General features: G+C 45.3%; 2 protein-coding genes across 3 annotated transcripts; both read right to left on the reverse strand.

Annotated features, from left to right (window-relative positions):
* Window positions 1–1,802: 1,802 nt before the first annotated feature.
* Window positions 1,803–6,369, reverse strand: LOC121093205 (double-headed protease inhibitor, submandibular gland-like). 2 transcript variants are annotated; one of them, XM_040605139.1, is made up of 8 exons: window positions 5,983–6,369; window positions 5,501–5,523; window positions 4,809–4,933; window positions 4,524–4,569; window positions 3,487–3,614; window positions 3,301–3,346; window positions 2,454–2,569; window positions 1,803–1,976 (listed from the first exon to the last, which is right to left on the reverse strand). In XM_040605139.1, exons 1-8 carry the CDS (start codon window positions 6,038–6,040, stop codon window positions 1,931–1,933), a joined length of 588 nt encoding a protein of 195 aa, XP_040461073.1. In that variant the 5' UTR covers window positions 6,041–6,369; the 3' UTR covers window positions 1,803–1,930. The 2 variants fall into 2 exon arrangements, with proteins under 2 accessions (XP_040461073.1, XP_040461072.1); XM_040605138.1 differs by having other exon boundaries at window positions 2,454–2,572; window positions 5,983–6,366.
* Window positions 6,370–15,372: 9,003 nt separating this feature from the next.
* On the reverse strand, window positions 15,373–25,379 carry LOC121092263 (ovomucoid-like). The gene is made up of 9 exons (XM_040602946.1): window positions 25,160–25,379; window positions 20,744–20,874; window positions 19,753–19,772; window positions 18,839–18,975; window positions 18,270–18,327; window positions 17,839–17,975; window positions 17,191–17,251; window positions 16,046–16,155; window positions 15,373–15,554 (listed from the first exon to the last, which is right to left on the reverse strand). Exons 2-9 carry the CDS (start codon window positions 20,796–20,798, stop codon window positions 15,509–15,511), a joined length of 624 nt encoding a protein of 207 aa, XP_040458880.1. The 5' UTR covers window positions 20,799–20,874; window positions 25,160–25,379; the 3' UTR covers window positions 15,373–15,508.
* Window positions 25,380–26,017: the final 638 nt, after the last annotated feature.

Genomic DNA, 26,017 nt, shown 5'->3' on the forward strand with positions numbered 1-26,017 from the left:
GAAAATCAGGGATAGAAGCAGTGCACCTGGACCTTGCTGTGCGGTCTAAGGGGTGTCGTTGGGCAAAGTCTTGCTGGTGGCAAGCCAAAGACTCACCGGTGCTGGGCCAGTCTTATGTGACACAAACCTTTCCATCTTCTAAAGAGTTCTTGCTAGAGGCTCGCAGGGCACCTGGGATACAGCCTTATACCCAGTACTTGCCATTTGCCCTCCCTTTCCCTGCAGGTGAGCAGCCTTTCCTTGGGCTTTTCCAAAGCCTTGTGAGCTGCTGAGCAAATACCTGGCTTCCTCAGGCAGAAACTACTACCGCAAGTAGACTCACCGTAGGATCTGGCTCTTGGAGACCATCTCCTGCTATGGCCAAACTCCACTGCTCTGCAGCCACTCCATAAACCTCTGGGCCAACAAGAAATTATATCAGAGCTCGGTCCTGTGCTGACAGGTCTCTGTTCACATCAACTCGCTATGTAGGTTGTTCCTTAAATATTTTTCACACACACACAAGCAGGTAATCAGTGAGGACACTCATGACTCTCCAGTTTGTCTTTTCTTAAGAGCAGACACAAAGGCTCTATGTGATTTATGTTGCCTGTGCTAATAGAAAAAACCCTGAAAGTAAGAAGTTCCACCCCTCTTCCTAGGACAGAGCACTGGTCCGTGCTAGCACCAGGGGAAGGACAAGCCTCTCATCTTCTGGCAGCAATCACCTACAAAATCCCTGGTCAAGAAATTGTCTATTACAGGAAAAAAGACTCAAAGAAAAGGCTTGGAAGTCACAGATTTTGTCCTAAATATCATCCTTAGCAGCAGATATTCTTGCTACATAACAAGAGAACGGTAGGCGGAGAAAGGAAGAGGAAGGGAGTGTGTGAGCATGGCACTTGGGACTTTTTGCCTGTGCTGTTTGCATATTAACTCCTTGACTCACCCAGAAAGATGGCACATCATCATGAAGATTCAGATATATCATTGCTCCTCCAGTGCGCTCTTTAAGCTCCCACAAAGATGTTATCTACGTATCATTTTTCCCAAGCGGAAAGCATCTTGGAAATCCCAGCACAACTTCTGGCCCGTCTTTCCTAGGGTTATAAAATCCAAGACATTCTCCTGAAGGGCTGCCCTGTCCTACCTCTGCCTCAAATACCCCAAGTGCAACTTTTCAGATCTCCAATAAGCTGAAAGCCTGAGCCCAGTCTAATTTCTCCTTGGGTTCTTCATTAGGCTCATTACAGCCTTGCCCAGCTGGCTGCAATTTTCTGCTGATCAGCACAGTCTCGATGGACACACCCTTCAAGGAAGCAGCAGTTCCTAATTTTCTTCCCTATGAGATAGCCTCCTCCCTGTGCCATAAGCCTCCTTTCTACAACGCACTGCCAGACCTGCCCCTTGCCCAGGTGTGACCAGGTGGAGCTGATGACAGCTACCTTTCCCCTTCACATTCCCCCAGCGCCACCCCCCACCCCACCCACCCCCCATGCCAGGGCTCCTAAAAGGACCAGTTCCACCAAGGCTCAGTGCTGTTACAAAGACAAATCCATTTACGCTCTGTAAGACATTGAAATTAGGAAAGTGGCGGTATTTTTATAGCAGCTTGGTTTCTCTTCTGATGGTTTGGTATGGAGTGACGTACTCCCGTGAGGGCTTGGGCTGGTGTGTGATGGGCGTTACACCTTGCTCTTTATTGTGGTTTGTTTCACAACTTCTCCTGCCTGCCAGATAAGTACCTAAAAGCCTGAGGACCATTACCCCTGCCCTGAAAAAGAAGCAAACAAACAAACAAACACACACCAGTCCGTGGCAAATAGATTGGCCACATTTAATTTATTGATCGATCAAAGCAGACACCGATGTGCGACAGTTGAGGGAGCAGGGAAGAGCGTGTTTGATTGCAGGAAGGGAAAAATCAGGGAGAAGGGCACAACCCCAGCGCTCAGCATTCACCACGGTGTCTGAGGAACAGACGTCCCCGTCTCTGCCTGAAAAGAAAAGAGGGAGACCAAAATTACAGACATGGATCTCAATTTTATAGTCTAACTTCACCCAAATAAGCCAATGCTCTCATGCTTTCCAAGTTATAAAGTACTTCATTTAATGTTTCACCTCTTTCCTGATTCCCCAGGTTACACATTTTCTCATGTTAAAGAGATTTGGGACAAACCCCATAATTTTGGACACCTCCTACCGTCACAATTTAAATCACTGACAGGGAGGGAGTCAGCAATGCTATGAGCCTGCAAATGGGGATCTGGATTTAATTGCAAGGGATGGAGAGGACTCACTCGGGCTTAAGATCTGCAGCGCCTGGGGGGTGACAGAGGAATGAGAGTTGGGAGAGACACGTGGAGCAGGGATGGATTTACCGAGGGGCTAACGGGAGCCCCAGGGCTTCCACACCAGCTGCATGTGTGCCTCAGATCCTATGCTTTCAGCTGTGTGGTGAGCTCCATACTTACAAAACTGCGTTGCAGAAGTAGCACTTGTTTCCATAAGTGTTGCCATCGGAGCCACAGAAGGGGTCATACTCTTCGGTGCAAATGGGGTTGACGTCCTTCTGTTTGCTGCACTCAATCTGCTAATTATAGAGCAACAACAGATTTTAAAACTTTTGTTTCCCATATTTTTCTACATGAGTGTTTTATGTTTATTTAATGGTTATGATATGGCATATCATAAGCCATGGATATATAAGCATAAAACAGCTTTTCAGGTGCAAGGCTCTTGTTCTAGCAACTCTGCAAACCCAGAGGCAGAGAATGTGCTTGCCTGGAGCAGCCCAAAATGGGGAGAAGGTGGGGGCAAAAAGTCTAATAAATACTATTATAAATAGTGAGATGGCCGTGCAGATAATTCCAGGCTGGCCCTCCCACTGGCTGCTCCGGGTCAGCAGGCTGGCAGAGGCAAGCATACAAAAAGTGGATGGTCACAGGCCACGCTGCAGAAAGTTCATCCACCCAAGGAATCACTGCTACTAATTGTGCTGGTAGTATCTGACCCTCCTGCTCTCCCTTGGAAGGGATGAGGCAGCGTCTCTGGCCCAGCCAGTTTGCCAGTAAATGAAGGTCTCGGCACCCGCTGACGGCTGTGTTCCCAGGTCAGAGGGGGGACTGCACATCTGAGTCATGGATTTGGTTCAATACCTTTTGACCCTGGCAGACTGCAACTATTTCCCTCAAATCCTATTGCCAGGCCAAAATGCACCAGGACAGTGCAGGCATTTCTACTATTTAGTTATGATTCCGTGAATTTGTGTTGTACAATGTATTGTAGCAGCAGTTAGGGGTGCACATCTCTGGGCTTTACCTGGACGCATTCTCCATCACTCTGCATGTCAATGTCCAGTCCATTCCTTTGGGAAGAAAGTGAGTGGAGACCAAATGAGCACCGTGCAGCCACTTCACGAGTCAAACTACCTCATTACGTTCCAAACACCAACACGAGCATCTACTGATCCAGATGTCCCTCCCAAGACCCAGCCCCTTCACTTACGCCACAGCGTGGCAGAAGGCACACTTGTTTGTGTAGGTGACACCGTTGGTGGCGCAGATGGGTCTGTACTCCAGGGTGCAGGGGACTGGATAACCACTCCTTGATTTCAGGTAGCCAGTACAGTCGAGCTGAAACAGTCACAGAACCACATTTCAGTCTCTGCTCCCCTTTGCATCAGTCCTGTGTAACGGAGCACGGTGCGAGAGGCACCTCCCCCTCTCCCCAGAGCTGCGAGGGGGGGGATGCTTCCAGCCCCAGTGTGCTGGAGTTGAAGGAGTACAAACAGCTGAAATCCTGCACGTGATCCTGAATGTCTCTTTTTTTCCTGTCCTGAAGTGGGTTTCACCCCTACTGTCTTAAGGATTTTCACAGTGAATGCCACCATGAAGGTTCTTTGCCTAAAGTGCCTTATGCAGCAGCAGCTTTTGCTGCAAAATGGCAGTGTCACTTGAAAATGGAGTTTATGCTCACCTCGGTATTTCTGCAGTTACTCTGAGTGTACTGAAATGGAAGTCGTCATATTATGTTAAATTACACAGCCAGAGTGTTTCTTTACTTTCTCTCTCTAAACTAAAAATAGAGATACTTTTCCGCTTCATGGTAGCTCCATATATCAGTAAACAAACTTTATGATAAATGTTCCGATAGAATTGTTTTTTCTGTTACAAATTTATGATTTAGTCAAAATCCAAACTTCCTCTGGGAATTTCTTCACTTCAACAAGCCTCTAAGTCTAAAGAAAAGTGTTTTGATAATGCTGAAGCATTAATGGAATCAAAAGTTTCCATTCTTAAGTCTGGTGCTATACGGAAGGTAACGTTTTAAAACTCACTGATTTTAACCGTACAAACAAAATTTAGAAGACAGTATTGCAACTCTGAAATTCTTTATTTTCATTCCATTTCTGACAGTTTGCAATTGTGTGGTTTTAGTACAGAATTAATTAATTAAAATTCAGGTTTCTGCCTAGCCCTCTGCCATCACATCCCCCACCACCGCGCAGCACGGCCAGGGAAAGAACTGGTTTCAGACCCTACCTTAACGCATTTTCCGTCGTGCTTCTTGTCGAGGTCTCGTCTAACCCTGGAGGGGGAGAGAGGGAAGGAGAGGAAGGATTAATCTGTTCACACCGTATAGTCATCTCGCTCATTAAGCCCCAGTAATTAATCAGATTCAGGAGCTTTGACACAGAAGATTGCGGGCATCAGGGAAGCCAGAAACTTATGAAAAATCGAGTCCACCCCATGATTAGTCACAACCCCGAAGGCTTTGGTCTCCTGCTCGAGCTGGAATTGTCGGTAGCGGGGAGGCTTTGTACTCACAAGATTTCTCTGCAGAGGGAGCACTGGTTGGGGTAGGTCACACCGTCGGTCCCGCAGACGGGGTCGTAGTTGCGGGGACAGGCAAGCTGCCCTAGCACAGCCAGCCGGTACATGCTGCAGGAGGCCTGTTATTATAGAGGGCTTGTAACGTCTCCAGGTGGAGAGAAGGGTGTGCTTGCCCTACCCGTGGTTTCACAGCCCTGGGAGACTACTGCTGGTCATCCTATCCCTCGCTTGCTCCTCCATGGTGAAGGGAGGGAGCAGAAAATATACTGTGTTTCTTACAGCATACAAAAGCACCTTTTTGCTGTCAAGACTTGCAGAATTTTTGGCAAGAATTGCAGGCAAAAATGATCGTTCCTTGGGGAATCAAGACAGGGAAGATATTTAAGCAGTTATTCAATAGTTGTATAGATTTTCTGCTGGTGCTCTGTGCTGACTCTCACGCTACATTATTAATCACTGTCTTTTTAATCATCAGCATGGTAAGTTATCTTTCTCTGACAAAGTTATTTTCTTATTTTAGGGCAAAGAAGTGGTGTAACATTTAGGGGCACCTTTTCCTTCTTCCTTTCTCGCTCACGCTCCTTTTTTCTCCTCCCTCAAGCCTTCCCTCGGATACAATGTGAGTATGAATTATTCATCTAGACTTAGAAATCAAGACTAAATGACAAAGAAGATGTACTACTCACCCGTTGTCGAGCAATAACAATATCTACAAAAAAACCCAGAGATAATAAAATATAAAAGTTGTACAATGTCCTTGAATAAAATTTGAATTCCAAAATAAATTTGGAATCGTCAATTTCCCAACAGAGTAACCAAATACACTTTCTCTTTACTGAGAAATTATTTTTCCCCCTATGTTTTATCTACTCCAAGTAAACAAGAAGTTATACACTAAGATTTAAAAAAATCAATTATTTGTGAAACCAGAAATTTTGACTCATTGAGGAAGAAGTAGGACATAAACTTTCCTCCTTTTGCAGCACAATTATCCCCACTAAGGCTCATAAGCTTAAATCAGACAAACGCATCCTACTGATCTATAGCATGCATCTGCACAAGGATAAAGTTCATTAAAAGAGAGCCCACATGTTACTAAATCATCAAGTCTCGAAAAGGTTCAGGAGGACTAGAGGTACTAGCGCAGACTGTAACAAAAACAACTTACCAGAAAGGCAGCTGAGGAGCACAAGCCCCAGAAGGGCAACACTTCTTGTTTTCTTCATAGCAGAGATGGTTGTATCGTCTGTTACTTGCAGATCTGTCACTCTGGAGTTCAGAAGATGGTTCTCAGCATTTTCTCTCTGCACTATATATATACATCTCCCTGACCTTGTGAAGTAATCTCAGAAAGTAATTATTTGCTCTGTAAACTAGGAAAACTGTATTGATTATTGAGTTGAGCTCTAAAGAATACTTGTTTGTTAGAGAGATGCCTAGAAGAATTAAACAAAAATGTGAGCTACACCCAGCTTGTTAACAAAGGCGCCCTGCTGTACAATGAGTGATTTGTACTTTCCAAACAAGAGCACTGCCTCAATAGTAGATGTTGTGAAATTATGTATGGAAGTTGGTAAAACAAAAAAAAAAAGCCCATTTGTTGAAAGCATTTGAACATGTGCACACCACGTTACATACGCTAGACAGTATTTGGGCTTCAGATTTTTATGGTACAGCAGGGGAGGGGAGGGGAAGGGAAGGGAAGGGGGGCAGCAGCAGTGTAGGACACGCTAAGATTTTACAGACATAAAATCTGGGGTTTGGCAGGCATCAGTATGCTTTAAAGATGCTGAGGGCTCAACGAATCTCTCCACACTCTCTCCCGTAGTTTTCTGGTACACTGGATTTCTCACTAACAGGAAGGAAACAGTCATCATCACAACGTGAAAACATTACCTAAAACTTCAGAAGTTTATAAGACATTTCTATGTAGGAGCAAGAGTTATTCATCTGTTGGCAAAGGGTATGAGTGATTAAGAAATTATGAGAATAAGTAATCTTAAATCTGAACTGGGATAATGTTTCTTCTTATTGGCAGGTGAGTGGTATTCTCTGCAGGTGAAATGGGCTTCTTAGTACCAAAGACATTCAAGAAAAAATTTGCAGTAGCTGCAAACAGAAGGTGAATCCTCAGGCTTCCCCCTTCCCCCTCTATTATATGGCATTAAATTTAGAGTGTCAGCCGAAAGTCGTGTTTTAGGGAAGATAAGTGAAGAATATTGTGCTAGGCTCTGTTAAGTGGCTCAACTCCACCACAAGTGTATAGAAAAACAAACACAGAATATTGCATCAAATATTCTGTATTTTTTATTTAAGGTAGTCATGGAAGGAACTGAGGGACAGAATATGTTTGTGCTTTAGAAGAGGCTTGGTTCATACATGTGGCTTAAAAGGAGCCCGAGTTTTAGATAGAAAAACAGAACTGTTTTTCTTATTATCCTGGGAGATGTTCAAGCCTTGGCACAGGCAGATAGATCATAAAAATGTGGCAAAAAGTGTAAAGGAATTGTAGTCATAGGACAGAGCTCACAAGATTTGGCCTGTTCATATCAATGAAATAATTTTCCGGAAAAATAAATGAATAATGCTATTTGGATCTCATTCACAAATATCAGAAATTGAAGGATTCCTTTGAAAACTGTTTCTGTTGTTTTCTTAGCATCCTGAGTGACTTGACTTTCAGATTCCTTGAACTGAATTTGAGCATATTTGGGAGGGAAGCAGCCATCACAGAAGCACTTATATCGATTATTCTCCATGGGCAAGAATGCCAAAGCCTGAAAACAAGTCTTCCTCCAAACTTGCACCAGCCATCCATGGAGATGGCAACTGCTGGCCCTGCAATGGCTAGCGAGGCCACGGAACACAGTCTCTGTAGGGAACCAGGCTTCCCCACAGCCACCCCCAGCTCCGAGACCCCCGTTACCAGGAACTGTGTTGCTTCTCTGGTTGCCTCACCTGCCAGGCTGAAGCTGTGCTGGTCACCCAGGAGCAGTTCTGAATGGCAGGGTATCTGCTAGGGAGTGGCGTCCTTCTCATGTTTGGCCAACACCTGCCCTTTGATTAATTAGATCTGCTGGGGAGATCCCCCTCCGATCTGCATGCTGCTCCCGAGGGGCTGGGTGACCAGCCAGGAGTGCTCCAAAACCAGCTCCAGTCATCCCTACCACTTCATAGGGCAGCAGGGAGCAAAAGAGAAGCAAGGAAAGGGTCTTGCCACAGGGTCTATAAGAAAGGGTGGGAGATAATTGGTGGCAGGTAGGGCAGGGCAGGGAGGGCTGCTGGGTTAGGTGTGACAGGGGATTGCACAAGGAGCTCCATTAGTAAGAACCAGAGGGAATGGGACAGAAGTAATTGCAGGGCAGCAGATGGGTTCAAAACAGGCGTTAGGAGCAGTCAAAAACAACTGGCTCCATGCCTTTGGAAGAGTGAGGCTGGAGAAATGGAACACACATGTTGCAAATGGGAAGGGCAAAGTGAACTCACCTGCCAGAAGCCCTCGGTCATATTCAAGAGTACCATGATGATGGGCTCAGTAAAGTGACTTTGGTCATAGGGTTATTTTAACAGTTCTACAGATAGAAGATCCGTAGAAAAGTTTAAATAAAACTCTTCCTACTATTTCAAGTTCTTAGAGGGCAAATGTTCAAGACTGTTATGGCCACATGAATGGGATAAACATTGGTAGTCATATGATGGATCCTCTTGTATTAAGGTAAATTTCCAATAACTCTAGAAATTCTACCCACTTTCTAATCCAGCATTATTTCTTCCCATGGCAGTGATATTTTGCTGTGAATCTTCTTCTCTGGTTTTAAGATTCCCTGTCTCAAGCATGTCCATAATCTACCACACCCCAAAATACTCTTCATTTATGTTCCCTGCTTTAGTTTAAAACTTGTCATAGGCGTCATCTGGCTATAAAGAGAAATGATACTTTTTGATGTTTTTGAAAAATAGAAAAGGTGGATGCATGCATGCAAGACCACGCGTTGTTATTCCAGCAGTGGTATCACTGTCTTTGCTCCCATACCCTGCTGTCACACCCCGCGCCGTAACCAGAACAGAGCGGTGCTGTGCTCCAGTCTATGCTGCTGTACAGACAAATGCAGAACGCGTTTCTTTGCCATGGACTAGCGATGTGGCACACTGCAAGAGCTCCCAAAACAGGTTGCTGTTCCCAGACCTCTGCACACGGGGGCAGAACTGGATCTTCTATGAGAGCACGAATTCAATTTACAGCAAGCAAAGCCCCTGCTCTAAGCCGCACTCATCTAATATTTCTCCTTGTAGTTCAGCTATCTGACTGCTGCCTGCATATCTCCAGTCTTTTAAGCGTAGATGATATCACAGGCAAGGGTGTCTGCAATAATCTGACTGTCTGGGAGCCGCATACTAACAGCAAAAGGCTGAGGATCCGGCCCTGCACATCCCAATCCCTCAGTGAATCTCAGCTCTGCCTCGCTGCAACGGCTCTGACGCAGCCAGCTCCCAAAAATGACGTCTCCAAGCAATTTTCTTTTAAAACATCATTTTATTTTTCTCCGCATCAAGAAAGAACGTAATAACAAACCATTTATCCTGAATGAAGCTTCAGAGAGAAACTGCATTAACGGAAAGGTCTAGACTGGCCTGAGGTATATTTTGGCCAGCAACAAGTAGAACAATACACTAAAACAGAAGCGTTGATATAAAATAGAGCAGAACGAAATAACTACGTGCAATGTGTTAATCAGGTTGTGGGGTAATTGAATGGCATTTCCTAAATTCACAAACATCAGATAATGACATGAAAGTGCTCAGGTACTGCTTAAAGAGTCGTACCATGAAATACCTCGGCAGGCAGGCAATGTTTCCTGCCTTGAATTTCCTGGAGGGAGAGTTAGATTAGTAATGGTGAGAGGATTTTGTGTTGTTGTGGTAGGGTTTTATTGAGCAGCAACAACAAAATTATTTCCAACGAGGTGCCCATAAAAGAGGACTGTCTTCCTTCTATCCGAAGGAGCTGCCCCCCTGGGCCAGGGGACTGGGGGTGCTGCTGGGGTCCTGCTCTGCCCCCAGACGCTCCTGAGCAATGCTGATAACTCTGCATCAGGGTGGAGGATTTGTCCCCATTCGTTTCTGCTCACAGGTACCCCTCAACTGGATTTTCCTGTTTCACAGACTGGCCCCTGGGAGGTGCTCTCTGAGGACCGCTGGGATCTCGAGCACAGCCGGGGGCTCCGCTTGTCTCCAAGGCATCGTGGCTCCTGGGGGCCATCCTCTTCCTCTCTGCTGCTCCCCAAGAAAGAAAGTGCTGGAGCTGGTGTTCTCCTACCCCCAGCTCCCTCACTCAGAGGAAGGGGGGACAAGAAGGAACATGAAGTCCCTGAGCCACACACCCCTGGCACTACCTCCCGGAGCCTCCATTTGTCTTGGTCCTAAGAAATTACATCTGACATGGAAATGCCCTCCTGCACAGACCTCCCTCTCACAGGAGGGACATTCCAGCCCAGGGAAGGGACTTGGCACTAAATGGTTGCAAAGATTCACGTCTTTTGGAAATAAAATGTTTGCCTTCAGAGAGCTGCTCTCTCCAGTCTCTGGAAAGTGACACATTGTCACTTAAGATCATTAACTATTTGACTGTGAGACTGCTGGCTGTACAGCACACCACACTGCCAGCGCTTTGCTGTTAATGAATAATAAATTAACACTATGACTCTGAGCCCTTCCTTTCATCAGCTGAGATTTCCAGAGGCCGAAGATTCTCAAAGGATCCTCTACAAGCCACAGTCGACGTAATTACCTACAAGCAGCAGCTAAGTGGTGGGTGAGGTGCAGAAACGGGCTGCAGCAACAATTGCTGGCAGTCCTCCGAACGTCAGGTCTGTTAGGACCGACTGCCCACTGGTTTTCTGCAATACCTCGCAGCGCTGAGTGTTGCAAACACAAACGTGGGCAGCCAGGTATCTGCCTGCCCAGAAAAAACATCCTGTCCCGTTGCTTTGGGAAGCAGAGCGGATTGCAAAAGCACTTCTCTCACCTAAAGGTGGGTTTCCAATCCTGCTTGCAAGGGGAAGAGATGCAGCTGGGAAACCGTCCTTCTCCACCACCTCTTTTGTGGGCAGAGAAAATTGGGGCTAACCCTGGGAACTGCAACAGGGGTGAGCAGCTCCTGGTGCCAGCAAGACCCTCCGTGCCTCCACATTTTTTTTGCAGAGCAGCCACAAAACACCCCCAACTGCAACGATTGTGGGACTGTCTCTAATTACGTGTATCTTCAGGTTTGCTTGGGACCCCTTCATGCTGCCCCAGCCTACTGCACAGTCATGCAGGGGTGAGGCAGCAGGTGCTTGACAGCAGCAGGGAGGGAGGCAGATAGCTCCCCTCACACAGGCAGTGTCAGTCTAAGATGCTTTTAGTGGAATAAATTTCTTGGAACGTTGCTCCAAGATGCATTTCCAGCCCTGGTTTTCTTTTGGCAAGCTGGATGAAGGCAGATGCCCTCGAGATCTACCCATTGCCTTTGCAGTTGGGTTTGAATTCTTTGTGGATCAGAACAGCATATTCCCTCTCGCTGTAATTTGCCTGTTAATACTCACACCCCAGGGTTGTTGCAGTGGTGAAATCACACAACATCTTAGGCAAAACCAGAATGAGACATATTATTAAAGCAAGACGTAAATACTGATGGGCTATTTTATTATTAAGCAGAAGCCTCAAGATTCCTCAGGAGCTTTCAAGGTTCAGGACAAGGCTTTAGGGGAGCATCTGCCATGGGCAACATCGCCAGGGAGCATTCCTCTTTCTGAGCTGAAGCCTGTCAAGAAGTTAAGACTCTTGAAGATATCTCAAGTGAAAAGTCCAACAGCTAACAGCTTCTCCTGTGGAGAGAGAAATCGGTACCTCAGAGACAGAACATCTGTTTGTCTCTCCCTCTCGTGAAGGATATATCATAGAGGAACTTAAACCAGAAAACTTCTGAACACTACTCTAGCTATTTCCTTTTATTACTAACATTCAAAGACAAGAGAAAGACTTAATTTAAAGGAAGGACAAATAATCTGGAGGAAATAGACTGTTTGCCAGAAGAAAGCTCTTCAGAAAATTACTTCAGAAGGAAATGAAGAACTCTACTACATATTACCTCTTTATACCTGAAAGAAAGGAATACCTGGCAAATTCTCCCAATAAAACACTGACCCTTGCTAGTAAGAGAACAGGTAAACACAAAATAAAAGAACTTTACTTCTTCAACCACTCTCCAGGACTGATTAGTTAATTTAAACAAAGTTAGTTCGTCATTTAGTTAGTGAAGAGATTTATTGTCATACATACAGGAATGCATTGCAGAACAAGCATTTATTGCTACATGCTCCACCATCGGACCCACAGTGCGGGGCGTACTCCATAGTACAGACATCTCTGGGTTGCATGTAGTTACTGCAGTAGTCCCGTAGGTAGATGCAACCTATTTTCACAAAAAAAGCTCTGAACAAAAGATACGTAAGAAAGGTGATGTTAGGAGACTCCACACACACCCTGAGCTCCCCCCAGTACTGGCCAGAAGCAGATGCTGAGAAAAAGCCCAGGGACAGGGCAGTACAGTGGTACGTTGCCCCCAGCAGTGCAGAGCCTGTGCAACCATTGTAAATGCTGCCGCAGTAACTTGAACAATAACTTGGAAACAAACTGAATACTGCACTACTTGTTGAAAGTGTCATCAGCTGAAAATGGCAATTTCACCCAATAATATCTGTGGCAGATATTGTTCAGACAGCTGGATGACTCAGGATTTTCCAATGCTCGATCACAATGCGATTAGTAAGGATTTACACAGAAACTGCTCTAAGGAAAGAAATGAAGGAATATAGAAAGATCTGTCCCTTACCCACAGCGCATCAATATAGAAGGGGGGGGGGGGGGGGGGGGGGGGGGGAAAGATGGAAATACGATACAAATGCAATTTATGGATTTTCTTACAGTTAAAACTGTGAACTCATGTCCTGAATACACAACTTCCAATTCACTGTTTGTTAACAAATTACTCCTTAGACAAAAAGAATTTCAGGCAAAATTTGGTGTCACATTGTATGTTTACAGTGTTGACTCTGTATTATAAATTTTTCTAAGGAGAGTTGCAACCAAAATGGAAAGGGGTGTGCAAAATGAAAGAAGAGAAAGGCATTTTCCATGGTTCAAAGTATGGAGTAGGACATGTACTCAAAGCTAAGCAAGTTATTGAGGCAAACAAGGTCATAAAGCTGGGAAGGACACAGAGGCAGCACAGTTTATGCATTGCCACAGTTGTTCTTAAGTACAAGGAGTATTGAGTGAGATGTAACTTTCATAAAGCTTCTACAACTGTTCAGGCTCTTAAATTGCATCTCAGTTCAGGATGACTACAAGAAGCACTCACTTTCAAAATAATTCGTGTTTTTGCAACATTTCAGAGGTTAAATACTGGATGTCTGAGTCTCCGGGTTGTACCACATAGATGTCACTTCTTTCATTATGCATAAACTAGCGCTGAGAGTAGAGCTGTTCCCACAGTTGTTCTTACCCACTCAGTTCTGTTGCTAAAATATTACCCCATAAGTGATAGTCTTTGATGTCAAGTCTTTTCAACACTATCTTTCTAGGAGTAAATAAGTCCTTGTAGAATGAAGCACTTTCCAGTTCTGAGGATGTTTTTGTAGTTTTAGACAGCCAGCTCTTACTCAAAGGCAGAGCAGGAGGCAGCAAAGCTGCTCACCTGGGCTGCAGCAAAGAGCTAGAGCAAACAGCAGCAACACCCTCGCCATCTTCGTGGTGGCTGAGGCACCTGCGTGCAGCAGAGCCGGTGTTCTGCTCATTAAACATAACCTTAATTCTGCCCTCAGGTGGTATCCATGCTTTTACGTACGCACGCATGTTTGTGTGTGTGTCTGTGCACACTCATCTTTGGCTCATCCACCCTTCTTCTAAAGTAACATTCCCGTCTTTTGTCGGGGTGGCAGTCTCGACAGAGGTAAGCTGTGCTGTAAGCCGGGAAGAATGCTTCTTCATCAACGGGAGTCACAAGAAGTTTAGATATGTGAGATACACCCTCTGTGTCATCATTTCAAGTAAAATATGACGGGTGCCTTCTGAAGGACCGTAGAAAATTCCTGCAGGCAAAAGAGCAACTGTGCAAACCTAAACAGCAGCTGCTGTCAGATTTTCTCCGTGTGCACCTATCAGCTCCTATTTATGTGCAGAGCTTTTTCATGAGCAAAAAATTGAATGAACGGCTTCCAGAGAGGAAAGTATCCACATTTACTTTCATGTTTCATCCCAGTAAAGCATCACTAAGATTTAGTGAAACCAGGAAAGCGGTGAATTGGGAAGGTGAGCAGCAGAGTGTCCCAGACACTGAAGGGAGTCCTTGGACTGGACAAGAGATGGAGCAACTTTTATGGGCTTATGCAAAGGATTTACAATTGTTATTTCCCATAAAAGCCATTAACATTGTGCATTAGATTTGCAGAAATGGACTGATAGTCCGATGATGACAGAATGATGTGAGACCCTAGTTTGGATCCTAGAAAAGCTGAACCCGATTTGGAAATTGCTGCTTCATCCATCTGCCTGTCCCAACATAAATCCTTTGTTTTACCACCAAAGCATCACTTTTTTGGACAACCTCATTCCATCAAGGAAAACAAGCACCCCCCTCCCTTTGGCTGCCAGAAGAAATGCATATGGGAGAGATTACTTTTTAGAAGGGATATGCCAAATTTATTTATGTTTCTCTTGTGTGGATCAAAAAAACAATTCAATACTCCAACAGAGGACAAAAGCAAAATAAATTTTAAGGACAATATGCCAATGACAGGTCACACTCTCAAAAAACAGAAGGCTATTTTGTCCTTGGATTGTGAAACACTGCTGAAATACTCCTTGGGCTGGCAAAGGGTATTATGTTATTAAAGACTAAGAGAGAAGACAAGTAGGCAGGAGTAGGAACCACCCCTAGAAGGACATTTATCTTAAGAGACTCGGAGGTTGTTAAAGGATGATTTCAAGATGAGAAAAACCTAGAAATAAGTCATTTGGAGGACCTAGACAAATAGGCAGGGCCCGCCCATGTGGTCTGAAAACTACAGGCTTTGCCAACACACCACCCTGCAGGGTGCTGTGCTTCAGGGGGGGCTGTGCCGGGGGGCCAGGGGTGGGCTCCGGCCGCAGGCAGCACCACCGTCAGAACAGGTTTTGCTGATGATGCCTGCATAGGGGAAGCACGCCAGAAATACCTTTGGAGAGATCAGCTAGCATCATCGCTTCAGAGCAGGATTTCAGCCCTTTACAGTGTCAAGTGTCTAAAAGGGTCTGAACACTAATGTAGGCTGACTATCGTTTATGTGCAAAGTCATACAGCTCGGAGGTTTATGTATCTGTATGTAATTTTTTGCCTTTTATGAGAGGGAAGGGAGCAAGATGTTGTTCTTGTTATATCCCAGAGCTATGAGCATGTAAGCTCTTCAGCCTGGCACCATCATTCAACAAATCAGAAGAAAGCGTTTCATGAGACAACACATGAAACAAGACAAAGAAATGTTGCTGATTTGGTTTATTGAGAAAGAAAACCAGGAGTGAGCCGAGTTCCCCAGAGAGCAAGATGAACTGAGGTGAGATCTTTAGTTGGGATTTGCCAGCAGGGACCCTGTGATGAATTTTCTTAGCATTGATACTCAGCATTTTCCAAAGTGGCTTAAAACGAGAGTCCCATTGCTGTCCCTGAAAGCAAGGAGAAGAAAAAATGGATTAAACAGAGGCCTGCCTGCTATAATCCATCCTTTTGCTTGGCTCCTAGAGAAGGTGTCAGATTGGATCCTGCCCCAGAACCAAAGAACTTGCAGATTCAGAGTCGCATTAGCTATTTGATTATTAAGAGACGAGTGAAATTATTTAACTCATTCTTAAGACTGAAAATATTTTGGGAGAAATGATAATGAAACATCAAACAATTTTCTTTGCAACATGCAAGAAAAATTCCATTAAGGTTAACAGTCTTCAAACCATTCACACTAAGAAACCAGACATAGCTCTTTGCATGCTCTAATGAAAAAAAAAAAAAAAAAATAAAATTGGTTGGCATGATGGCAGGTGCCCTCTCCTGCCCCAAATCCCTAATCACACTGGCCAGAAAGTAAGAAACTGGCAGCTGTGCAAACTTGTGCCTATCGGAGGCAGCTGATAACATGAATGCGAACCGTGTTTGTACGTACACGACTGCATTGCAGAAGTTACACTCATTGCTGTATGTTTTGCTGTCAGAGCCACAGACAGGTATGTACTCAAGTGAGCAGACAGGTTTAGGGTAGTCACTGCAGTCAACCTGAAAAAAGAAAAAAAAAAAAAAAAGAAAAAGAAAAAAGAAAAGAAAAGAAAAAAAGAGGCTAATGTGAAGGATATGAAGGAGTCAATAGCAGAAGGGCTTGAACCCCCAGCTATTGCTGCAGTGCTAATGATGACGATCTAACTAAAAGTAATTAACTTCCTTGCACAATCTGATATAAACCCAGGTGTCAGTTTCTCCTATGCCAGAAGAATTTAATAATGTAAAAATAGATCATAATTTCCTCTTGGAAGAGATGTATATTGTAACCTGACCACAGCAGTCTCTAAGCAGCAGCAGCTCACTCCAATGAGCCATGCTCATGATCTTATTGCGCTGTGCTCCCAGTCTGGCCAGGAAATTAAACGGACACCGGAGTCTGGAGAAGTGTAGGTGCTGATGCCTGTATAAGGGTCCAGTATCACTCCCATAGTCTTATAACAGGAACATCAGCTCTTAGCTAGATGCTGTGCGAGTGGGATTTTGTTTCTTTGTGCCATGGGTGTTTTGCTAGCTGAGAAGTATTGTAGTGCAAAAAATGTATGTGGCTCCAGGAAGATGCTGAGGAATTTCCTGGGGGAGAAATCTATTGAGGCTTCCTGACCACACAGAAATCACACCTAGCCAAGGTCCATCACTTGAAAAACAGCTGGAGATTGGAAGAGTAGAATTCCCATGCATCTCATTCTGCTTTTACTCTCTCCTGTACAATCCTTGTGACCCCTGCTAAGAGCAGGCTCTGCATCAAGCCTGGGCTTGTTGGACCATTGGTCCGACCCAGATGCCATTCTCTGTTCTTCTCAGTTCTGCTCTGATGGATTGTTTCTGGTACTACTCTTATACTGGTCCCTTCCTGTGCAGTCACCCTCTTCCCTTTCTGACATTAACACGGATAACCTGTATTATGTGTGGAGAAAGCAAACCCTTCCCTGTCCTGAAGCACAGCAGTGGTTACACTCCTGCAGATGCTGCTGGTCTGGGGGCTGCTGCAGACAGGGGACTGAAACCCAGTCCCTCACTGTGCAGTTCACTTACTGTAGCAGTTTCCTTCTTACATTCACCATCGTACTTCTTGCCAACACTGGTTTCAGGCTCTCTGGAAGAGAGAATACCCACATTAGGGAGCTCTGCAAGAACCTGCTCTGCTGAACCCCACACCCTAGCAATGCTGATCGGCCTGAGGCACGATGTACGGGATACAGGAGATGTCCAGCTGAGGTTGTGTCCACATATGGCTCTAGATACCAGCTCGCTGCCTGGTGTGACAGCCCGCCCAAGTGCTGTTCTATAGCATCATGCAAAGGACAAGGGAGGGTCCAGCGTGTAAGGGCAAAGGAGGAGCTAGGTTGCGTGGCAATGTAGATACACCTTAGGTTATCTGCTGTCCTCTGCAAGGCAGCATCTGCCATCTAGACCCTTTTAACTTAGTTAAGCAAAGCATTCAGTTCTGCATTAGATCCCCCCCCTCTCAGCCCTCTACTTCTCTCTCTAGGTCAAAGGGACAGTTTTCCTTCTAATCACAAAGGAAAATAGGGTCTAGTTACCAGGGAAAGAGGAGGGTCAAAGTCCAAGCACCTTACAGAAAAGGCCTTGGTAGGAGTCCTGATATTTAGCAGGGCAGCTGCCAGGAGTGGTAAACACCCATTGTCTCTCGCAGGAGGGCTCTGCGCATGCAGTACTCACAGGTTACGGGCACACAGCAGGCACTCATTGTCGTAGGTGACCCCGTCACTACCACAGACAGGGCTGAGGTCTTTGCTGCAGAGCAACGCCACTTTGCCTTCCTCATTTGTTGTGTTGGGGTATTTACTGCAGTCCACCTGTTGAGGAAATGCACAAGAAAGCACTGGTGAAGGCTTACTTACGGGAAGCAAGTAGATCTGGTGAGTGTGTCTGTTTGGCCACCTAGGATACTACCACAGAAGGCAAAATGCTTTATCCCATGTCACTATGATGACAGTTCACTTGAAGACGGCCAATGCAAGATTCTGACATCTCATGTCCTCTTACTTAGTGTTTGAATTCTTCCTTGGGGGGGTGGGGGTGCGTCAATAAGCAGCTTTGGCCACTCAGAATTGGGACATGCCCTGGGTTTTGCTCTTTGTTTCACTTACAGGGACAATGTCCTTGCATTCTCCATCGTGGTCTTTGCTTACATTGGCTCCGTGTTCTCTGGAGAGGGAATAACAAATGTTAGGAAGTTCAGCAAAGATGTCTTGCTACATCCTAGGTGCTGAAAATATGTAATACAAGGGAAAGCTGACTCTTTATCAGTCAAGCTTACACATATATTTTGAGAAGGTAGTGCCATCCTCCCTGACCAGCTAGCACTGAGTGGCTGGCAGGGATGTAAAGACCCAGAGAGCTTTAGGATCATTTTGGACAGTTCAGAGCAGAGCATCTCTCCACCCTTTTGCTCTGCTTTGCTGTGTGTGATGAGATGTGCCCTAGGGGCTGTCAGCTGGCTGATCCTTGAGCTGGAGAAGAAAAACCTGAATAAATTACACCGGCAAAGAGAGACATGGTGACTAAAGTGATATCTAGGCAACCGAGTGTTATGCAGTGATACCTAAGCTCATTTTGAAGGAATTGACACAAGTGACATATGACAGATCACTGTTGAAATGCGGTGCTGCCAGGAGTCCTAAGCATTGCTGCCCAAGATCTCCTATGCAGTACGTACATGTTGCTGGCACAGAGCAGGCACTCATTGCTGTAGGTGACTCCATCGGTACCACAGATGGGGCTGAGGATCTTGGCACAGACCAGCACCTCTTTGCCTTCCTCATTTGTAGTGTTGGGATACGTACTGCAGTCCACCTGCCAAAGGAACATGCAGCAACAAGGTGAAGAAGACATTTTACATTCGCAACTCTCATTTTGCACGACACAGTGACCAGAACCAACCTGCAGTGGGTTTTGCACTACCACAGCACAAACTTGTCCTGGTGGGTCAGTCTGCTGACAGGTAAATCCTTCCTGCAGAGACGTTCCCACATAGCAAGAGAGGAAGAGGAGGAGGAGAGGGCTATAGCCATGCAGCCTTCCACATGGCCTGAAGAGTCTCCCACACTCACTCAGCATCACTTTACAAAGGCTTATCCATTGGTCCCTCGTTTCTGCGCCCCCTCCAGTGCCCTTCTGTTATTATTCTTTCATTCTCAACACACTGATCACATTTTTTTTTTTCAGAGGAGCAAGACTAATGAGCTGGTGTTGGAAGCTGGAGTGTCTCATAGTATTTTATTCTTTCAGTAGGTTCTGGTACCACAGTCTATCGCTATCAGTTTAGAGACAGTCATATATGACCAGCTTAAAGCTTAGGCCGTTTAAAAGTTGGTGAAAAATTAATTAATCCAAAAATTTTGTATCATTATTACTATGACTACGTTATTAACACACTGCACAGATGTAGAGCCAAGATCAGTATAATTCAGTGTTTTACACAGTAGACTCTGATTACAAGGACGCTAATTTCACACTAGGTGAAAAACAGGTAAGCACCTACAGGCTCGAGGGTTTTCCCATTCCTTTGGTTATGTCTTTACCAGGCCACATACCTGAAAAAAGCGACAGAAAAAAAAATCTTCCACTCACCTCAACTCCAAAGGCAGCACCTGGAAAAGGCAGGCAGAGAGTGTGAAAGAAAGCCAATATGATAAGGCCTCAGTTAAAGCTGGAAATCTGGATGTAAAATTCCTATACTCAGGACCAAACCGAATGATTTCCAGTGATTGCTTTCCTGAACTAAATAAACTATGTATGATTTTTTTTTCTATGTTAATAACTATAATAGCGTTGCTTGTCGCTGGCTGTGATGAAACGTGGTTTTGAATAGCTTTGTTCTTGTCTATTTTGAGATAGGTAGACTTATTAATTGAAAATAGAATAGCTTTTCCTTCCTTATCTTTTTTACACATCCATTTTGACCCTAAAGAGATGTAGTTATGTATCTGAAAAGAAACCTGAGTCAATACAGATAAATGCCTATGCAAATAGTCACCTACAGGATAAGCAAATACATATAGCATCTGTTGTAAGGAATATGCATTTTAAAGAAGCCGAGTGTGAAAAAAGAATTGTCTTTGATGTTGTAGTTTCATCAGATGTAAATATGCAGTAAGAACATCAGACTCTGGCTTGTTTTCATCTCTTGTTTCTCCATTAGCAGCAAAAGTCTGGCAGGAAAGTTGCCAGGCTCCTGCAAAAAACTTGCCTGTGCCATTACAATATTTTTGTGACTAGTTACTAGAGGTCTGACCACCTCGTGTTGGCCTCCTTTCAAGTATTTATCCATTTGCTGTAATTGCACAACAAGTGTAAGCAGCGTAACAGCATTAAAACAACAGTGTAAACAGCATAACGGCACTAGCTACCAGCACAGGACCCCACTTGCAGTTATTTGTATTTATGGCAGAAAACCAGCTACAGCCACGACACCATCCTGAAACCCGCTCCTGCATCCTACATGACACCAACCTACCAAGGCAGCCTAGCTCTTTGCAGGAGATTTTCTCTTATCTTATCCTTTTAAAAGGCAGCCAGGACTCAGGCATTAAGCTTCTGTGGCACCTTGAGAGTTACTCACCTGGGAAGCAGCAAAGCGCAAAAGAGAGAAGCACAAAGGGACCCGCTGTGGCCATGGTGGGTGGAAATGTTTCTAGAGCCTCCTGGCTGCCCGCTCCCGCTCTGCTCGTGAGACGGTCTCTCCAAGGCTGACTGCAAATATATACAAATGCAATGTCTAAACTGCTCAACTGTAACATAAAACAACCAGCAGAATCTGTCACCAGCACAATAAGGCTGGTAATATTTATTGAGGTCTTGACTTTCAGGTAATGGTCTGCATCTGCTAGGCAATTGATTTTGGCTGGACACCTGGTTAATAGCTTGAGACAAGTTTCACATGTTCTCAGTGGTCAAAACCAAACAAACAGCCTTTTAGACAAAAGAAACCTCTTTAGGATTCTGGTAGAAATGTAAGGAGCACAAAATATTGAGGGGAGTAAACAGCGGGTCCTTCATTTGTCTCTGCAGAGCGACATCTCCCATCAGGGAGCAGCTTAGGCAGAGCATGCAGTACTACCCTATTTGCAGATCAGGCTAAGGGTCTGCTTTCCTTTGGGCTTTTGGGTGGGTTTTTTCCACATCCCCAGGGAGCAGCTTAGGCAAAGCATGCAGTATCACCCTTTTTGCAGGTCAGGCTAAGGGCTTCTGCTTTCCTTTGGGGTTTTGGGTGATTTTTTTCCATATTCCCAGATATTCACTATTAGGTATGAACACAGGTTAGGTGCGGCTTTGCCATCAACAGAACTGGTTAAGCTTTGTCAGGTGAGTCTGGCAGGACTGTGTCTAACCTGTGAAGCTAATGGTATTCAGCACTGGTTCGATAAAAGAAAGGGCTTCTTGGCAGTTTCACTGCCTGGGTATAGAAGAGCTCTGTAGAAGGCTTGAAAGCAGGTTAAATTCTGTCAAATGCCACTAAGAAACATCACTTGAGCCTTATCGTCAGGAAGCATGCACTTACAGACCTAGTCACAGTTAAACACACTGACCAATTCAGTGTCCTGTCAAGCCATCTTAAGAACAAAAGACACCAAAGGTTTGGGAACCTTTGTACATAGCACCACTGTGCTTGACAGTACAGTAAGTCCTTTCCCCCTACAGATATTTCAGAAAACGCTGCTTAAAATATAAAGTCTGTCCCAATTTTCCTGTCTTGCACCTCCAGCTTTTGAGCCACCTCCAAATTGCTCCTTCGTAGGAGGAGGTCTGGACCTCTGCTATGTTAGTAGGTGTGATTTTGCAGGAGTGGGTTCTGCCTTTAAACTAAGTTTCTCACCGTGATCCCTTTCACAGGTCGGAAATGACAAGCATACCTGGGTTTTTTTGGCCTTGGGAGATAAGCCTTGCGCTTAGGGGAGACTTCAGCACTGTGGGAGCTGCAGAGCAGAAGATCCTTTACAGGTGCTCCTTGGAACACACAAGGCACCACCCATTGACCAAATGAAGTTCAGCTGAAATCATTGACAGTTAGTCCAAGCAATTGTGCTGATGTTTGTTGGTCTAAGGGGTATACTTTGATCCTTAAAAGGACAAATTGTATAGTGCATGGAATCAGCTATCCCGGGCAACAGCGTGTTATGAAAACTGCAGCAGGGCTGTGTGGATATACACATCACATTTTTACCTAGAAGAGATGGGTCTCTTCACAGGGAAAAGCATTAAAATAATTATGCTGCTGGGTTTTTTTCTATAAATTGCAGGGAGCATGCATGAAAATTGTAGACAGGCTTGGCACATCTTCAAGATCTATTGCCCTAACATGCCTTTGGATGGCATCTCTGGAAGCCAAATACTTTTCCCTCAGCATGCACAGGAGCACACTGAGGCTGCTGCCACATGCCACACTTGGTGCCTTCATTGGTTCATCTGTACAGTCTCTGCACAGTCGGATGGAGGTACCTCTTTCTGGGTCAAATATGACTTTGCCACCACCTTCTCCAGCCAGGCAGTGAGACCTGTACATTGTTCTCGCCAGCCTTCCCAGCCCCGACCTGGCAGCTCTTGACAGGCTGCCTCCTGCCCGGTGCCTGCACGCTGCTCCAGGCTGCTCCCTGCCCTGGACGGTGCCGTCCTCTAGGCAGGACCAACTTCTCCTCTGACAGGTGGAGAGCACCTTCATGCCGAGGGCTGGTGTGTGTTGCCTATATACACCAGAGTAAAATTTTCCACTGCAGCTGCTGGGCTCAGCACTGGGTCTGGCCCTTACTGGCCCCCAGCTACCCAGATTTCCTCCAACCATCACAACGCCCATCTGGGGTTCAGCAGATCCATTCCTTTCACCTACAGACACCCTAGGGATACTGAAGTCTGTGACAGTTAAGTGCTGACTGGGGAACAGCAGTGTCCCCCGAGCTGCTCAGGCACCCCTCTGGGCAAGTCACAAAAACGATACCCAGAAATCATCAGGTTTCAGGCTCCTGCACAGTCTCTGGCCAGCCAGCATCCACAGCCTCCCCACCCAGGCTTACAGCTCCAGGTTATTGCGCCTCTGATAACAGCATGGAAAAATCCCACAGCTGGCTAAGCTCATGCTGTAGGACGGGTTGCTGAGCTCTTCGCTACTCCTGGAAGAACAGTTAGAAAGAGGATTTATTTGGCCTGCAATCCTGCCACTGATCTCATGCTGTAATCCAATTCATTACGGTCTTCTAATTCTCAAAGTCGGATGCAGCATATGGCTAATGACGGTTTGGCTCAAGGAAAACCCTCCCGTGCACAAAGCCAGCATGAGGGCAGAGATCTGCAAAGTAGCAAAGGCAGCGCCGCGTTTGGAGGTGCCCCATGTTATGGTCCTGAGTACTAGAGGGTCTGCAGGCTGGCACCAGGGCGGATTTGGCCACTATACACCATCCTCTCTTACTTACCCACGGAAATTCTTGTTTTATGTTTCCCATTACAGTTTTTGCCAGTATTGATTTCATATTCTCTGGAAGAATCAAAACTGATTCTCTTAGTGTACATGTTACTTCTCAGTACAAGTGATACACTGATAAATTAATGACAAATTATTTAATACACTTTTCCAAACTTTCCTGGGTTTCCTCACATTATTTAAACAACAAATAGCTGTTGTAAAAGTGGGAAATAACAATAATTAGTTGTAGCTGTTTCATGAAATTGCCGCTAATCACTCCAAAATGCCTGCTAAATACAATTCAGACTGCAGTTTCCGTCTTTGTCTTTCTCTTGGCCGCGGTGTGGCCGGTAACTCCTTGTACTGAGCCATGTGCCTGCAGAAACGGATACAGAGCAAACGGAAGACTTGCCTCTCACCCTAGTGCCTGAAGGCCCCATTTGAAGTAAGCAATAAAGCAAACAAAATCACTAATATGATTAAAACATATCAATATAAAAACATCCACGTGTTTATGAACTTATTAAACAGAGCTTGATTCAGGTAATGCTGGTGAATGTTTCCCTGAGCTAATAAGATCAGATGCAGAACTTTGTACCCTGGAGGTGAAGGCTAACGTGGTTTCACATTACTTATGCAATGAATTACAGATACTTGGCCCTGCTGCAAGGACAGATGTTGACACACGGGAATGAATCCAGCAGCAGCCACCAGGCAGGTCAGGGGCTGGAGCACAGGGCAATTCGGGGTAAGCCAAAGGTGCTGGGCTTTGCTTCTTCAGCCTGGAGAAGAGATGGCTGGGGGGGTCACGTTGCTATCTGCAGCTCCCTGGTGGGGTGATAGAGAAGGCAGAGCCAGAGTCTTCTCAGAGCTGCATAGAAAAAGGATTAAATTCCGACCAAATATGAGGAATTATTCTTCTCCATGAGAGTGGTCAGCAGTGGCAGGGGAACCAGAGAGGCCATGCATGCTCTTCCTCAGCGATATTGAAAACTCTGCAGAGCAAGGAAAGCCTTGAGCACCGTGAGCTGACTTTGGCCTTGCTTTGGGCAGGGGTTGGGCTAGAAAACTCTAGAGCGCTCTTCCAACCTGAATTATTTTATGTATATGGTACATACATCATGCTCTCTGCTACAGAGATATTTTTTTATATGAAGAAATGTAATACTACTCCATGACCCAGGAAAGAAGCCTCAGTTTTCTTATGACCTTTGCTAAAGGGCCACATGTAAGTGGTACAAAGAGCTCCCAGCACATTTTTACAGGGGATGACCAGTAACTTGTAGAACAAAAAGAGTAGATTGTAATCATTACAAATAAAAAATAAAAAGAGGCAAAACCAAACCACACTGAACTATTCAAATTGGAGAATGTTTCTCTCAGTGATTTCTCTGTCTCTTCACTTCTGCAACAGCCCAGGCCCCCTACCATCATAACACTTCCCCAGAAGAGCTTCAGCATTCAAACCTACAGCAAAGTTATCTGTACCACAGAAAATCAGCTGCCAAAAGAGCAGCCACATCACTGCTGTGCTGCAGTCTGGACCAGGCACGGGTCTCAGCAGCATCAGCTCTGAGGACATACCTTCACTTCTCCCCTCACCAGCTCGTGCTGTGCTCCAGCTCTAGGCACTTTCTGGATGATGAGGATGTCAGATCGGGGCTCCACTGCACAGGGCAAGAGTTACTCATGTGAAAGCAGGAAAATGCTAGAAGGAGCAGCAGAAAAAGGAGGCACTAAACGGTAGAACATGTGGCTGGACGACGGCCCAGGTTATTGCTCTTTGAAGTGAGCATACTGCAGGGAAGGTGGTTTGGAGGTAATGCAGGAGATGTCATCCTGCAGCTGGTCAGAGAAATCATTGGTTTAATCAGTTTTCCTGACACTTCAGTGATCTCAGCTGTGCATCACTGAACGCTCATTTCATCTTTGCCACAGCCCAAGCAGGAGCAATAAGGAGGTGGCTGTGGGGAAGTAGCAGCTGACCTGGGACTGACACTGTTCATGGATGCCTGGCAGGAGAAAGTCAATCTGGCAACCTCACTGCTAAGGCTGGGAAAGTCTCCTTCAGGAGCTGGGGTCAGGAGAAAATCTTCCAAAGGTAGGAAAAAAAAAATAAAATTCAATAGGTTCTTATCTGCAAGGAGACTTTATGTATAACTCAATGCACAGTTAAAGTAGAATGAATAAGCGTGTTCTGCCATGAAAGCAAATTACTTTGAGGTTATATAAACCAGGGGAATAGTTGAACATATCACCGAAAGACAGCAGATAAGGCATTTTCGAGCTACCAGTCATCTAGCAGCATGCACATCATCAGAGTAACACACAGCAGGGGGATCGTGGCTCTGTCCCTTGGATTTCAGACAGCTGCGCAAACCACCAAAGGGCATCGTTGGCAAGCGAGGCTTATAGGCAGAAGTAAGATATTTTAATTGACTA

Source organism: Falco naumanni, chromosome 8 (genome assembly GCF_017639655.2).
Source record: "Falco naumanni isolate bFalNau1 chromosome 8, bFalNau1.pat, whole genome shotgun sequence".
NCBI classification, from domain to species: Eukaryota; Metazoa; Chordata; class Aves; order Falconiformes; family Falconidae; genus Falco; species Falco naumanni.